This window comes from Equus przewalskii, chromosome 26 (genome assembly GCF_037783145.1).
Source record: "Equus przewalskii isolate Varuska chromosome 26, EquPr2, whole genome shotgun sequence".
NCBI lineage: Eukaryota > Metazoa > Chordata > Mammalia > Perissodactyla > Equidae > Equus > Equus przewalskii.
Genome location: NC_091856.1, coordinates 6917677 through 6930771, shown reverse-complemented (window position 1 = coordinate 6930771; position 13095 = coordinate 6917677). Strand labels below are relative to the sequence as shown.

The window sequence follows — 13095 nt, the reverse complement described above, 5'->3', positions numbered from 1 at the left end:
TGGGGGGAGGGATGGTGCCAGCTAAGCCATGTCAAAGGTGGCTATTGTGAATAAACAGTCGATTGGAAAGTCCCTTTTGATCATGAAGAACCTCTTTGACCAGACAATAATATACCCCGCTACCCTTCCTCCTTTAAACGCTCCACTTTTAATGAAAATAAACAACATGATAGTTTACAGTTTTCAAAGAGGTTTCACATGTAAGCTCTCTTTCTAGCTTTGATTCTCATTACAATATCCTAAGAAAGGGTAAGAATATGCCTTCTCTTTTCAGATGGATCATACAGAAACTTGCCTGAGGTTATAGGGTTACTGGAAATACTGACTCTCCTTTACTTTGATACACGATCTCTGTACCCTTTCCTCCCCTTGAAATCCGAAATCATGGAGATCATGAGTGAAAAAAATTCTAGTTCCTTCTTAATCTCACCTCAAATCTAGAATCAGGGACTATCTTGTGAGAAACATTCTGATGCCAAATTATAATTTAATCACAGAAAAAAAACAAAAAGGAAGAACTGAGTGTAACACATTTTGCTTCCCTTGTTATACTTATTTTTTTAGACAATAGAATCACAACTAAAATAGCATCTGAAAAGCAAAGATATTCACACTCTTAATTTGAGGTTCCCCTTTCTAGTCCATCTCTATCCTTGAACTACCCTGAGGCACCAAGTCGGTCATGTTCTTTGGCCTAAAAAGATGAGACAGCAGCAAACAACGGAAGGGAAAAAGACTAGAAAGAAAAGGAAAGGGGGAAAAAATGCCAACATTTTAAATAAGAGACTCTACTGCAGCCTGTACCTTAACTCCTTTCAGTGACAATTACACCTTACATTTGAACAGAACTTTAATACTTTTTCAAAGGATTTTCACATCTATTATTGACAGTCTGTCCACTTAATTCAAGGAAAGCAGCATGGAAGGTACAAACACTAGTGCTTCATCTGACAAAAATGTCAATGGGCTGTGAACCCAACTTCCTTACGGAGTTCAAGGTGTTTTAAGCTTTTTAATTTGAACAATGTAGAATCATAAAATATGAGAAATGTGAAATTTTTCAAAATAGGTTTAGTTTCCTCACCTGAAACTGACATGCACATTTCAAACCATCTCCATCTTCTTTGCAGACTCCTCCATATTTACACGATGACTCATCACAAACTCTTACATCAGACTCTCTCACATTTAATTCTGTGAAAGAGGAAAAATTGTTTCTTAGATAATTTGTCTTTTTGCATCCAAATGTACAGAGATAAATAAAAGAACAAAATCCTTAAAAATGTGATCACCGCATTCACAAGTACAATAGTAAGACATAACATACAAAAAGCAAGTTCTATATGACACAAAATGTTCAGGATTCCCCAAAGAGAATCTTGCATAATAATATGCCTAAAAGTAACCCAAACCAAAATAAAACAAAATTTTAAGATTTCATATAATTTCCAAAGGTAAATCTATAGAATTTTTCCAGCTGGCCTGCCATGAGCTTTAGCATCTTCTTACTATTGTCCTAATATTTTAGATTATTTTTCTATTGACTAAGTCACTTTTAAGGATAATAAATAAGAATAACTAAAAGGAATCTTAATTCTTTAGGTATCCAGAATAAATTGTGAGTGATCATTATTCACTCTAGATAAACTTTTAATTACAATAAAAAGAACTATAAAATTTGAATTTCATACAATAGATATGTATGGAACATTTATGTGCACAGAATTAAAAAGATTCAAAATCTTGTTAGACTTAAAATTTTTAAATGACTGATTTAATTTTGTTCTACCAGAGGAAGCAGAGCCAATCAACACGACTAGAATTCTGCGGTCATTTTGTTCCTGCTCCAAGACTGTCAGCCTTGCTCTGGTACTACCAAATTAAAGCTTTCTAGAAAACCAATCGATAGCCTCAAGGTTAGTGCTAAGTAAAGCTGCCAATCAGGTGGAATTGAGTGAAAACCACTACAAAGCAATTTTCATATCCTCCCTATTGGGAATGAGAAATACAACAACAAATGAACTAATGCAAACAATAAACAAATGATTGTTTTAAAAACCCATCCCTTGGGGGCCAGCGCCGTGATCAAGAGGCTAAAGTTCCAAGTGCTCCACTTTGGCGGCCCCAGGGTTCAGGGGTTCAGATCCTGGCAGGGGACCTACTCCACTCATCAGTCATGCTGTGGAGGCACCTCACATACAAAGCAGGAGACTGGCACAGATGTTAGCTCAGGGCTAACCTTCCTCAAGCCAAAAAGGAGGAGGATTGACAATGGATGTTAGTTCAGGGCAAATCTTCCTCACAAAAATATAATACTAATAATAATAATAATAAAAAATCCCAGTATAGCAGTGAACACATAAGTCTGGGAGCAGAGCGGCCTAAGTTAGCTCCTGACTCTGTCTGGGAAGAGCACAAGGTCCCCTGCAACTCTAGATCAAGATGAGGTCTAGGGAAACAGACCTTGGGGAACTCTATCCCTGTCCAACATCCTCCATCACTGGTCATTTCCCATTTCGAGACTTGAAAGCAGGGCTCAGTGGACTGAGAAAAGAGAGTTGTATATCTGGTGACATCTGTCCTGCTGACTTTCATTGCCTCTCTCTGTCCCATTTGTTCTTACTGCTCTGCAACAGTGTTTTGGGTCTCCTTCCTCTAACTGACCCTCCGAGGAGCTGGCAGTCAAGTACCTAAATACTCAAGGAGTTGACAGTCAATAGTACTCATTTGAGTAACCACTCTGAACCAAGCACTGCAGGAGTATAGGCAAATGTCTGTGTAACTATGTGATACCAAAAAACATGTTTTTGTTTTCCTTACGTGGATCTCAGGTGCACAGAATTGGATTACTCTAAAGTTCAAGCATACATGTACAATTGTTTTTAAAAGACATGAGCAGAAACTTAAAACAACAGGAAACTAATACAACTGTTCTGACGTTCTCACTGTTTCACAAACCATTTCAGGGGCAGACAACCAACTTTTAAATCCTTTCACGCTGGCCACAGAGCCTTTATGTTCTTGGTTGTCCTCATCTCCCAATTTCTGCTCCTTTTTCCCTTTCCCCCTTAGCCACTTGCAAAGCTCCTGCGGCTCAATGCCAAATGTGGGGTTTGCTTTTTTTTCTATCAACCTACATTCCTACTGGAGACCTGCACAAGGTCTGGTTCCAATTACTGTCTAATATACATTTTGAAACCCAGGGAAGAAAACTAAATATTAATAAAGAACCACTCTGGAAAAGAGAATAAGAATATATAATATCTTTGCTCAACTAGAGGCTGAACCAATTTTAGGGGCCACAGAAATAACAAGAATTGTACCATTTCAGAAATAAAATTTAATACATTTCTTTTTTCTTTTCTTTCTCACCTTAAAGCTCACACTGGGCTCCAATACAATCAGACATATAAAATAAGAATAAGTAAAGTTTTTATTTTGTCTGTGGGTCAAGATCACGCTCTGAGCTATGACTTGCTACCTTGGCTTGAGATTCTTTGCATTGTCATATGTTTTACCTGTTGGATTTCAAAAGTACAGTAGGATTCAATCGAGAACCTACACCATCCCTGCCACTTAAGGTTCACATATGTCTGGAGACCTAGAGTTGTTCAGGGATCTGCACGAGAGACTACAGGACATTTGGGGAGAGTCATCATCCTTACTAAAGTGAGGCGGCAAAGCTTGGCCCAACAAACAAAGCCTTGGACAGAAGTGATCCTAAGCACAAGGTAGCATCTATCACTCGGATCGCTCCCCCAACCCAGCCCCAAAAGGTCATCATGCCAGAGACAGAGGCTACAATGAGACTAAAGAGTAGTTTGCGCTAAAACCTCTGAAGCAACAAGATATAATAACAGGCGAGAAAAGGGGCTGGGACGCCTCAACAGCCCCAGCCCAGCAACAGCACACCTGGCAGGAGAGCACGGCCAAGGAGATCATAGCAGGAGGCACGGAGGTACATCCCTGATATCCGGGGGAGCTGCAGGGACAGCAAACATCACAGGAAGAAAAAGACGAGTCACGTGGCAGTGGCCAGAATACATTAGTGAGCCCACAGAATACATTAGTGAAACACCCTTTGGTGACTCCAAGAATGAACTTGGGGGGAGGCATTCTCAGGGAGCTAGAGGTCCTACATTAATAGGTAAGGGTAAAAGTCATGAAATGCTGATTATACCGGTTATTGGTCGAGTTTTATTTTATGCCTATCTTGCTATCAAATCCATGCTATTTTCATGTGTGTGAATGTGTTAAATGTGATTATTTAGGTGATTTAATTAAGTGTCTACTATGTACCTTAGTCTACGCTAAGAATTTGGGGCACACAGAAAAATACATAACAGGGAGCTTATGATCTTGGTAACATATGGAACAACTAGTGATGAATTCAATATAGTCTATAATTAAGGGGAAAATTGTGTTGTACAGGCTATGATGCTCTAGTAGTTTCAAGAAGTAGGAGATAAAAATGGACTTGAGTGCAGTGTGCAGTGTCAAAGATGCAAGACTTGCACTGACTTTGAAAAACTGACTTTTTTCCTGATTATAAAACTAATAGGCATATTATACAGAATTCAGAAAAGATTTAAAAATAAAGAATGTCTGAACTGCCCACAACATGTGAGTCATAGCAAAAGAGAGAGAAGAGAATGTTCTTACCTAGGAAAACAATCTAAGTGAAAGCAGAGACACAGGTAATTTAATAATACACATAAATATTAATATCAGTGATTCCCAAACCATGCTCCTGAGGAAAACTGGTGTCCTAGACTATAATGTACCTTCACTAAAATCAAATTAAGAATTTCATTTTCTTATTTGCAAGGGAAAAATGTCAATGGAAAGAATTTTCTCATTTTAAGAGTTTTTGTCAGTTATATTTCTTAAATTTTCAGTATCTGATATTACTTCCTTGCTAGCTATCAAAAAACTAGTGTTCAACAGTAAGTAAAGAAAATTAATAGAAAAATTCCAACAGTGTTTCATGAGAACAAAAGATCACGAATGTCACAAGCTCATGAATGCACATTTCAAATTGCTTTGTTATAGTGGCAGTCACTGCTAATTGCCTACATTGGACCCATTCTCCCCTCTTAGTAAGGGAACCCCAATTTAGCTCAGGGACACAAGGTATTCAGCTAAATAATGTGTATTTCCCAGACTCCCTCACTCTGTGCCAGTTCACATATAAGCACCGTCCCTTCCTCCTTCATTCTTCCATTCTTTCTCCTGCCTGCAGAGTAAACCCCTTCCCTAAGGTTGTAGCAGTTACCTTGCATGCAGGAAGATGAAAGCTACAAGCTAAGGTGGTAGAGCAGAAAGACAGGAGCAAGAGTGCCGAAAGAGAGAATTATAGTCACCACCCCTACCCTGGATATCATCCCTCCACACTTACTGTCATAAGAAATAAACAAACACAAATAAATAAAGCTCTTATCATTCAAGCCACTGTTGGTCAGGTCATTGATATGTGTAGTTAAACACAATCCTGATATAATGATTGCATGTAAATTTAATGCATAAATATTTCTAAGCAAGTCAAGTAATTTTGTGCTACACCACAGTCAACATGATAAAACTAATTTATCAAGAGCATAATGACTTTATTTTTTAAAGATTTGCAAAAGATGTTAGCTCAGGTGACAATCTTCTTTTTTTTTTTTTCTTCTCTTCGCCAAAGCCCCCTAGTACATAGTTGTGTATTCTAGCTGTGGCATGTGGGACACCACCTCAGCATGCCTTGAAGAGCAGTGCAATGTCTACACCCAGGATCCGAACAAGCAAAACCCCAGGCTGCTGAAGTGGAGGGGGTGAACTTAACCACTCAGCCACAGGGTTGGTCCCCATCGTGACTTCTTGATGCTCTGACTCCTCACCACCTGAGCTCAAACTCAGTGCAGAAGGAATTCTATTTGGGGATCATCTTCTGAATGTTACTTTTTTCCAAGTATTCCATACAGTACCAAACATCAAGAAGGTACCCTACTACCTGTCAACATTAACGATTACACACCTGCCTTCCTGAGCCCAAAATGGAAATTCAGCAAAATGGATGAGCCATTACCAAGGCCCTCAAAAATCAATGATCCAAACAGAATGATTTCACACAAAGCAGCACTCAGAAGAACGGCTCAAAAGAAAAATATTTTTGCTCTGGTTTCAAATCTATCCATCACACAATGCTCCAAACATAAAACTTGTCTCAATTTTCATTAACATTTCAAAGCTGGGAAACAATACACAGTAGGGGAAGAAATCCTACTTACTATGAACCTGAGCTGCCAAAATCCTCAACTTTTGGCAGCACTAACTAGGTTCAGGCTACAGTTCAAAACGAGACCCACGAGCCCTCCAGAATGACACGACTTTTCTACCACCCTTCCATTAAACAGAAGGTAGTTCTGGAGATCTTAGGAGTCAGCTAACACCTACAGAGAACCAAAAGTGAAAACTTTGCAAGATGTTATGAAAAAATTCAGGGCTTCTCAACCTTGGCACTACTGACATTTCGGGTTAGATAATTCTTTGCTGTGGGGGGCTATCCCATGCATTGAAGGATATTTAGCAACAACTCTGGCCTCTACCCCCTAGATGCCAGTAGGACCACCCCAGTTTTAACAACCAAATACATCTTCAGTCATTATCAAATGTCCCCTGGAGAGAAAATCACCCCCAGTTGAGAAGCACTATAAAGATGAAACCAAAGGCTTTATGCTTAGTTCTCTAACACAGTCACTGTAAAGAAAATGAGTCAAATAAGCAGCAATCTCCAAGATCTCTGCACATTACTATGGCTATTTTTCAATTCAATAGAGGGACCTAAATATATCGCCTCCAAGTTCATGTCAAGTCCTGGCTCAGAGTGGGTAGCCCTCCTTAGGTGATGCCTTAACCTCCAGGAAGCCTGGCTTCCTTCCCCTTTTCTTCAAGGTCAATATGACCTCTATTCTAAAGATCCCATAGCTTGTTTCTTAGTCTTCCAACTCTTTTCCTGACCTTTCTACACCAGTTGATACTCCCAGCCTCCCCTTCCAACTTAATAATCTTGATTATCCCCTCAACTCTCTGGCATCTCACTCATTCCTTTTTCCTTCTCCTACTGCCCATCCATGTCCACAACAGTCACAGAACTGATCTCCAACTTAATCAACTCTCCAGATTAACCCAAGTGTGCTGTTCTCTCTAAAACATGCCAACCAATGCCCACGGCACAATGAATCCTCAGGGCTGGTCGGTCATTCTCTAGGGCACCCATGAGCACTCCAGCTCCACCCAGGAGAGCTGCTCTTCTGCTTCAAGAGTCAGTCGATAAGTTATACAGCCTGTGTACGCCACCTGTATTTTTATTGTAATTATGTGTTTCTATGAAAATAGAATATTAAAACAAAATTGAATGTTATGGAAAGACTTAAGAAAAGCAAGTTGCTTTTTAAAAAAAATCACTGTTGGAGTATGGAGATTCCTCAAAAAATGAAAAACAGAACTACCATATGATCCAGCTATCCCACTACTGGGTATCTATCCAAAGAGCTTAAAGTCAGCAATTCCAAAAGTCCCATGCACCCCAATGTTCACTGCAGCATTATTTACAACAGCCAAGACGTGGAAGCAACCTAAGCGCCCATCAACAGATGACTGGATAAAGATGATGTGGTATATACATACAATGGAATACTACTCAGCCTTAAAAAAGAACAAAATCGTCCCATTTGCAACAACGTGGATGGACCTTGAGGGAACTATGTTAAGTGAAATAAGCCAGATAGAGATGGACAATCTCTGTATGACTCCACTTATATGAGGAATTTAAAAATGTAGACAAAGAGAACAGATTAGTGGCTACCAGAGGAAAGCTGGGGTGGAGGGTGGGCACAAAGGGTGAAGTGGTGCACCTACAACACGACTGACAAACAAAAATGTACAACTGAAATTTCACAATAGTGTAACCTATCATTAACTCAATAAAATTAAATTAAAAAACAAAATCACTGTTGGGGCCGGCCAGTGACACAGCTGTTAAGTTCACACGTTCCGCTTCAGCGAGCCAGGGTTCACTGGTTCGGATCCCGGGTGCAGAACTACACACCACTTTGTCAAGCCACGCTGTCATAGGCATGCCACATACAAAGTAGAGAAACATGGGCATGGATGTTAGCTCAGGGCCAGTATTCCTCAGCAAAAAAAGAGGATTGGCAGCAGGGCTAATCTTCCTCAAAAAAAATTAAAAATTTTAAAAATTTTAAAAAATAAAAATCACTGTTGCATTAGGTGTAGGCAAGATAAAAACCTAGAATTCTGGAGCCACAAGACTAAAAGTTCCTTTTTAAAGAGATTAAAATTGGAACTTGCAATCAATGCACAATAAATGTGTTTATTCAAGAAAGGGGAAACTCCAACTATTCTGAAAGAAAAATTCTGGCCCGTCTTTCAAAATATTGTTTCATAAATACATATTTATCTGTTTTTAAGTTAAAATGCTGCATACATTTATGAATCATTTTGTGACTCCCCACTTTAAATAATTTTCTTGATTAACCAACTAACTACCAGAATCTTAAGGCACCAAAACAAGAAGGCTCCCAGTATACATAAGAATGTTCTGTCCTCGGCCATCCCATTCCGTCACCTTGTCTTGTGTCTTCTCTCTCAGCATTCTCATCCACTCCCACCACTTCAGTCTTCAAACCTGGCTTTCCCCAACCTTGGTAAAGCCATCTCACCTGCTTTCCCAATGCTATTTCCAGTCTTCCGAGCATTGCTGGGGAAAGTCCTATGAATTAATGCTTTCTACGTACTTATCAACATGTGGAAATCCCCACAGGACATGTTCAAACTTTTTACCTTGTTCTTAAGAAGAAAATTTCAATGGGTTTATACTCATCGTCTAGATGTTAACAGTACTTGGGAAAATCTTCCCTTTTTTAGAAAAGCACACCAATCTGATCTGACAGGACCCATGCTGGTTGGTTTCACTCCCAAAACAAGCCCAGCTTGTTCCTGATCTTGGTTATGTCCATAATCACTACTCTGAACACAATGGCAATACTTAAAATGTTTAAACATTTAAAATATCCCACACCAGGAAATGGTGTAGTACAGCCAGAGAATATCACACAGCTATTTTAAAGGTTGTCGGTATGTGGCAATATGAAAATACGCTGATGAACATCAAGTGAAAAAGCAGAAGACAAAACCATATACACACACTATGATTATGTATAAAAAATACACAGTACGGGGGCCAGTCCAGTGGCACAGTGGTTAAGTTCACATGTTCTGCTCCGGCAGTCCGAGGTTCGCCAGTTCAGATCCGGGGTGTGGACCCATGCACCGCTTATCAAGCCATGCTGTGGGTAGTGTCCCACACTTAAAATAGAGGAAGATGGGCACAGACGTTAGCTCAGGACCAATCTTCCTCAGCAAAAAGAGGAGGATTCGCAGCAGATGTTAGCTCAGGGCTAATCTTCCTCAAAAAAAAAAAAAAAACAAAACACTATAGGAAAATCCAGCCAGGAAAAAACAAAAATGGAAACAGGGACCGTGTTTATACCAACAGAACAACGGATGATTTTTTCCTCTTTTGAAGCTTCTATACTGGTTATATCTAATGGGGAAAAAAACTCAACGTGATTTCAAACAACCCCATTTATAGTTTGCTCTATCACGAACAAAGCATTAGCATCGATAAGGGCCAGGTTCACATGCTAGTTCACCTTTTAGAATAATAACACTCTCTCCAGATATTGTAATGACTAGGTAAGACATGTACTAGGAAGCAAGAGTGCCTAGAACAAGGAGGCATACAACCAAGATTCACTTCCCCTCTTCCCCCAGACCAATCTGAAGGACACCTTCCATGACACAAATCACTGAAAATACATTGCAGGGTAAAATCAAATAATAGAGTTAATAAATGATGACTTCAGTCCCAGCAAATGAGATGAATTAGAAATTAAATTCTCTTCAACTTGTTTACTAAATTAGCCATATTACATTAATTCTCTTCAACTACAAAGATACGAGGGGGAAAATAAATTGTACTTAATACTTCATGATACAAAACCAAAAGCAGTTTACATTAACATTAAAAAGCATTAATAGAAGAGATGACTAAAACTTCTCTAAGCTATATTTAATGACCGAAATTTCACATATGCCACACAATTATCTGACTCCAATGTTTTTCATCCCATTCTACATACCACTGCCAAACGACCCTTTGGGAAACACCACTTTGAGCACGTCAATCCTGCACCCCAAGCCCCACAATCATCCCGCACTGCCTACTTCAGTCCTAAATGCCCGTGTCAGGAGCATCAGGCAAGATGACGGGGAGGATAAACCCCAGCAGGATCAGAAAGAAAAGACGACCTAGGTCCCCAGCATTACACGTATCCAGGGTCCTTCTAGTCCAGTCCTAACCAAAGATCTCAAATGGCAATACTCTCTCCCTGACTATTTTTGACTAGCTTGGCAAACCTGTGTTTCCCTCTCGCAGATCCATAAACTGAATCTGTTCTATGGCAGCTATTAAAAAGAATGATGAAGAATCTCCACATTTCCTGACACGATACATTCGGTTTTTTAAAATGCAGATTTTAAAAACGTATATAACACAACCTATTTTTTAATGCCTATAAAAAAATATGGAAAGTGTCTACACCAAAATATGAACCACAGCTATTTCTTAGTGGAATTTGAACTTTCTTCTTTATTCTGTAATTTTCTGAATTGTTTGAGTTTTACAAGGAACCTGTATTACTTTTAAAATCAGATAAAACAATTACATGCTACAACATGTAAGAATCTTGAAAATATTACGTCAAGCAAAAGAAGCCAGACACAAAAGGCTACATATTGTTATGACTCCATTTATATGAAATGTCCAGAAGTAGTAAATCCATAAAGACACAAAGTCTCTATGTGGCTGCCAGAGGATGGGGGCAGAGGCATATCGGGACTGACTGTTAACAGGTATGGAAATTCTTTTTGGGTGACGAAAATGTTCTGCAATGAGATAGTAGACAGTGGTGATGGTTGCACAACGTACTGAATAAATTAAAAACAACTGAGGTGTATACTTTAAAATGGCAAATTTGTTATGTGAATTATATCTCAATAAAAGTAATTTTAAAAATCAGGTAAAACAATCATACTAAGTTTTGGGGGGGAAAAAGGAACAAAAGAATGAACAGACATTATAATTTGGTGTTTAAGAGGCAGACCCTAGAAGCAGACCACTTAGATCAGTAGCCTGGCTCTGTCAACTCATCAGCTTATGTGACCTTAGTAATTCGCCACTCTGTGCCTCCATTCCCTCATCTGTAAAATGGGGACAATAACAGGACCTATCTCATAATGTTGACGAAGGATTAAATAAAGATATAGAAGGCACTCAGAGCAGTGCACGACACATCAGAAGTGCTAGATTAAGTGTTAGCTATTATTGTTATTATTAAGAGCAGCACTGGTGAAGGTGTGGAAAAACGAACACTCAAACCAACTGTGAGAGTATAAGTTGGCAGAACCTCTCACAAAATAATGTGGCAGTGTATGTTGAAATTTTAATTGCCTTTATCCTTTAACCCAACAATTCTATTTCTAGGAAATTATAATGGGATAGAATTTTAAAACTACAAAAATAAATGTATAAGATTGTTAACATCAACATTTTTGATAACAGCAAAGTGGAAAACAACCTAAGTGTCCATCTGTTGGGAATTAATTAAATTATTGATGAAATAGTACACAGCCATCAAAGTGTGTGGGAGAAATGTATATCTTGATATGGAAAGACCAAGATCCATTGTGAAGCGAAAAAAAGAAGGTTATAAAACTATATAGAGTTATAACCCAGTTTATATTTTATAACATATACATGTTTACATCTGTATTTTAAGATTTTCCAAGTATATTCAGCACATTTCCTCCATCAAAATTTTTAAAATATCAACAAATAAATCTAAACACAAGCATATCACCCTCCGGTTCTATTTCTAACCACTACTCCTCAGTGTCTGCAACGCTAAGTGGAATAGCAGGTAGCCAGAATCCAGGGAAGTCATCCACAAAGACAAAAATCTACAAAACCTGCAGGTTGGCACTGGAGAATCTGATATTAACTATTTTAAAAGAGAATTTAGGGGGCCAGCCCAGTGGTGCAGCAGTTAAGTTCTCGTGTTCTGCTTTGGCAGCCTGGGATTCGCCAGTTTGGATCCCAGGTGCAGACATGGCACCACTTGGCAAGCCACGCTGTGGAAGGCGTCCCACTTATAAAGTGGAGAAAGATGGGCACAGATGTTAGCTCAGAGCCAGGTTTCCTCAGCAAAAAGAGGATTGACAGCAGATGTTAGCTCAGGGCTAATCTTCCTCAAAAAAAATAAATAAAAATTTAAAAAAATAAAAGAGAATTTAAAAAGGACTTTACAAGAGTGATGTCAGCATCATGGCGGAGTAAACTTTTCCAGTAATCTTCCCCCTCCAACATATAATGAAAAACCATCCATACTCCAACAGAGGACACCCAAACACAACACATCTAACATATCAATAACATCTGACGGACCCATGCAGCCATACCACAGAGGGTAGAGAGGCTGGAGTCTCCCTCGGAGGTGGAACAGGGTTAAGAGAAAACTTCACTCCCTCCCCTAAAGACTGTGATTCGGGACCACGGAAGGCCTCCAAGAGGGAAGGAACGGGGGGGGGGGGGGGGGGGGGGGGAAGGGGACGTTTGTTCACAGGAACATCAAGGACTCACAAGGGCCCTTGAAGCCTACTACCAGGGGGAAAGTTTTCGCAGCGGGTGACCTCATCAACACCCCAGGAGAGCAGACGGCCAGAGCAGAGTGAGGAAACCCCGAGAGCAGCAGGAAAAAGCGCCCCTCCCCCCACCTGCCCAGTGCGATCCAATAGTGGTGATCTCCACAGAAGGTAGAGGGCTCAGAACACCTGGCTCTTGACCCCCACTCAGTGGTGACAGGAGGTAACTGCAACTAAATACCAGGATGGGTAAAAACAGAGCCACCCCCTCTAGCAATATCACACATTATATCAAATCTCCAGATCAGAGAGAAAAGAAGAACCCAGAAT

At 39.6% G+C, this 13095-nt stretch overlaps 1 protein-coding gene across 2 annotated transcripts in view; it reads right to left on the bottom strand.

Moving 5' to 3' along the window:
- Positions 1–13095, bottom strand: part of TMEFF1 (transmembrane protein with EGF like and two follistatin like domains 1) — an 80738-nt gene that overhangs the window by 56325 nt on the left and 11318 nt on the right. Inside the window, exons 1-2 of one of the 2 annotated variants that reach the window (XM_070595285.1) lie at positions 3913–3979; positions 1085–1194 (exon numbers count right to left, since the gene is read on the bottom strand). In XM_070595285.1, coding sequence (XP_070451386.1) covers positions 1085–1194; positions 3913–3964 — 162 coding nt within the window. In that variant the 5' untranslated portion in view covers positions 3965–3979. Of the gene's footprint in view, positions 1–1084; positions 1195–3912; positions 3980–13095 lie in introns of those variants that run through there. The other variant, XM_070595284.1, reaches the window with a different exon arrangement.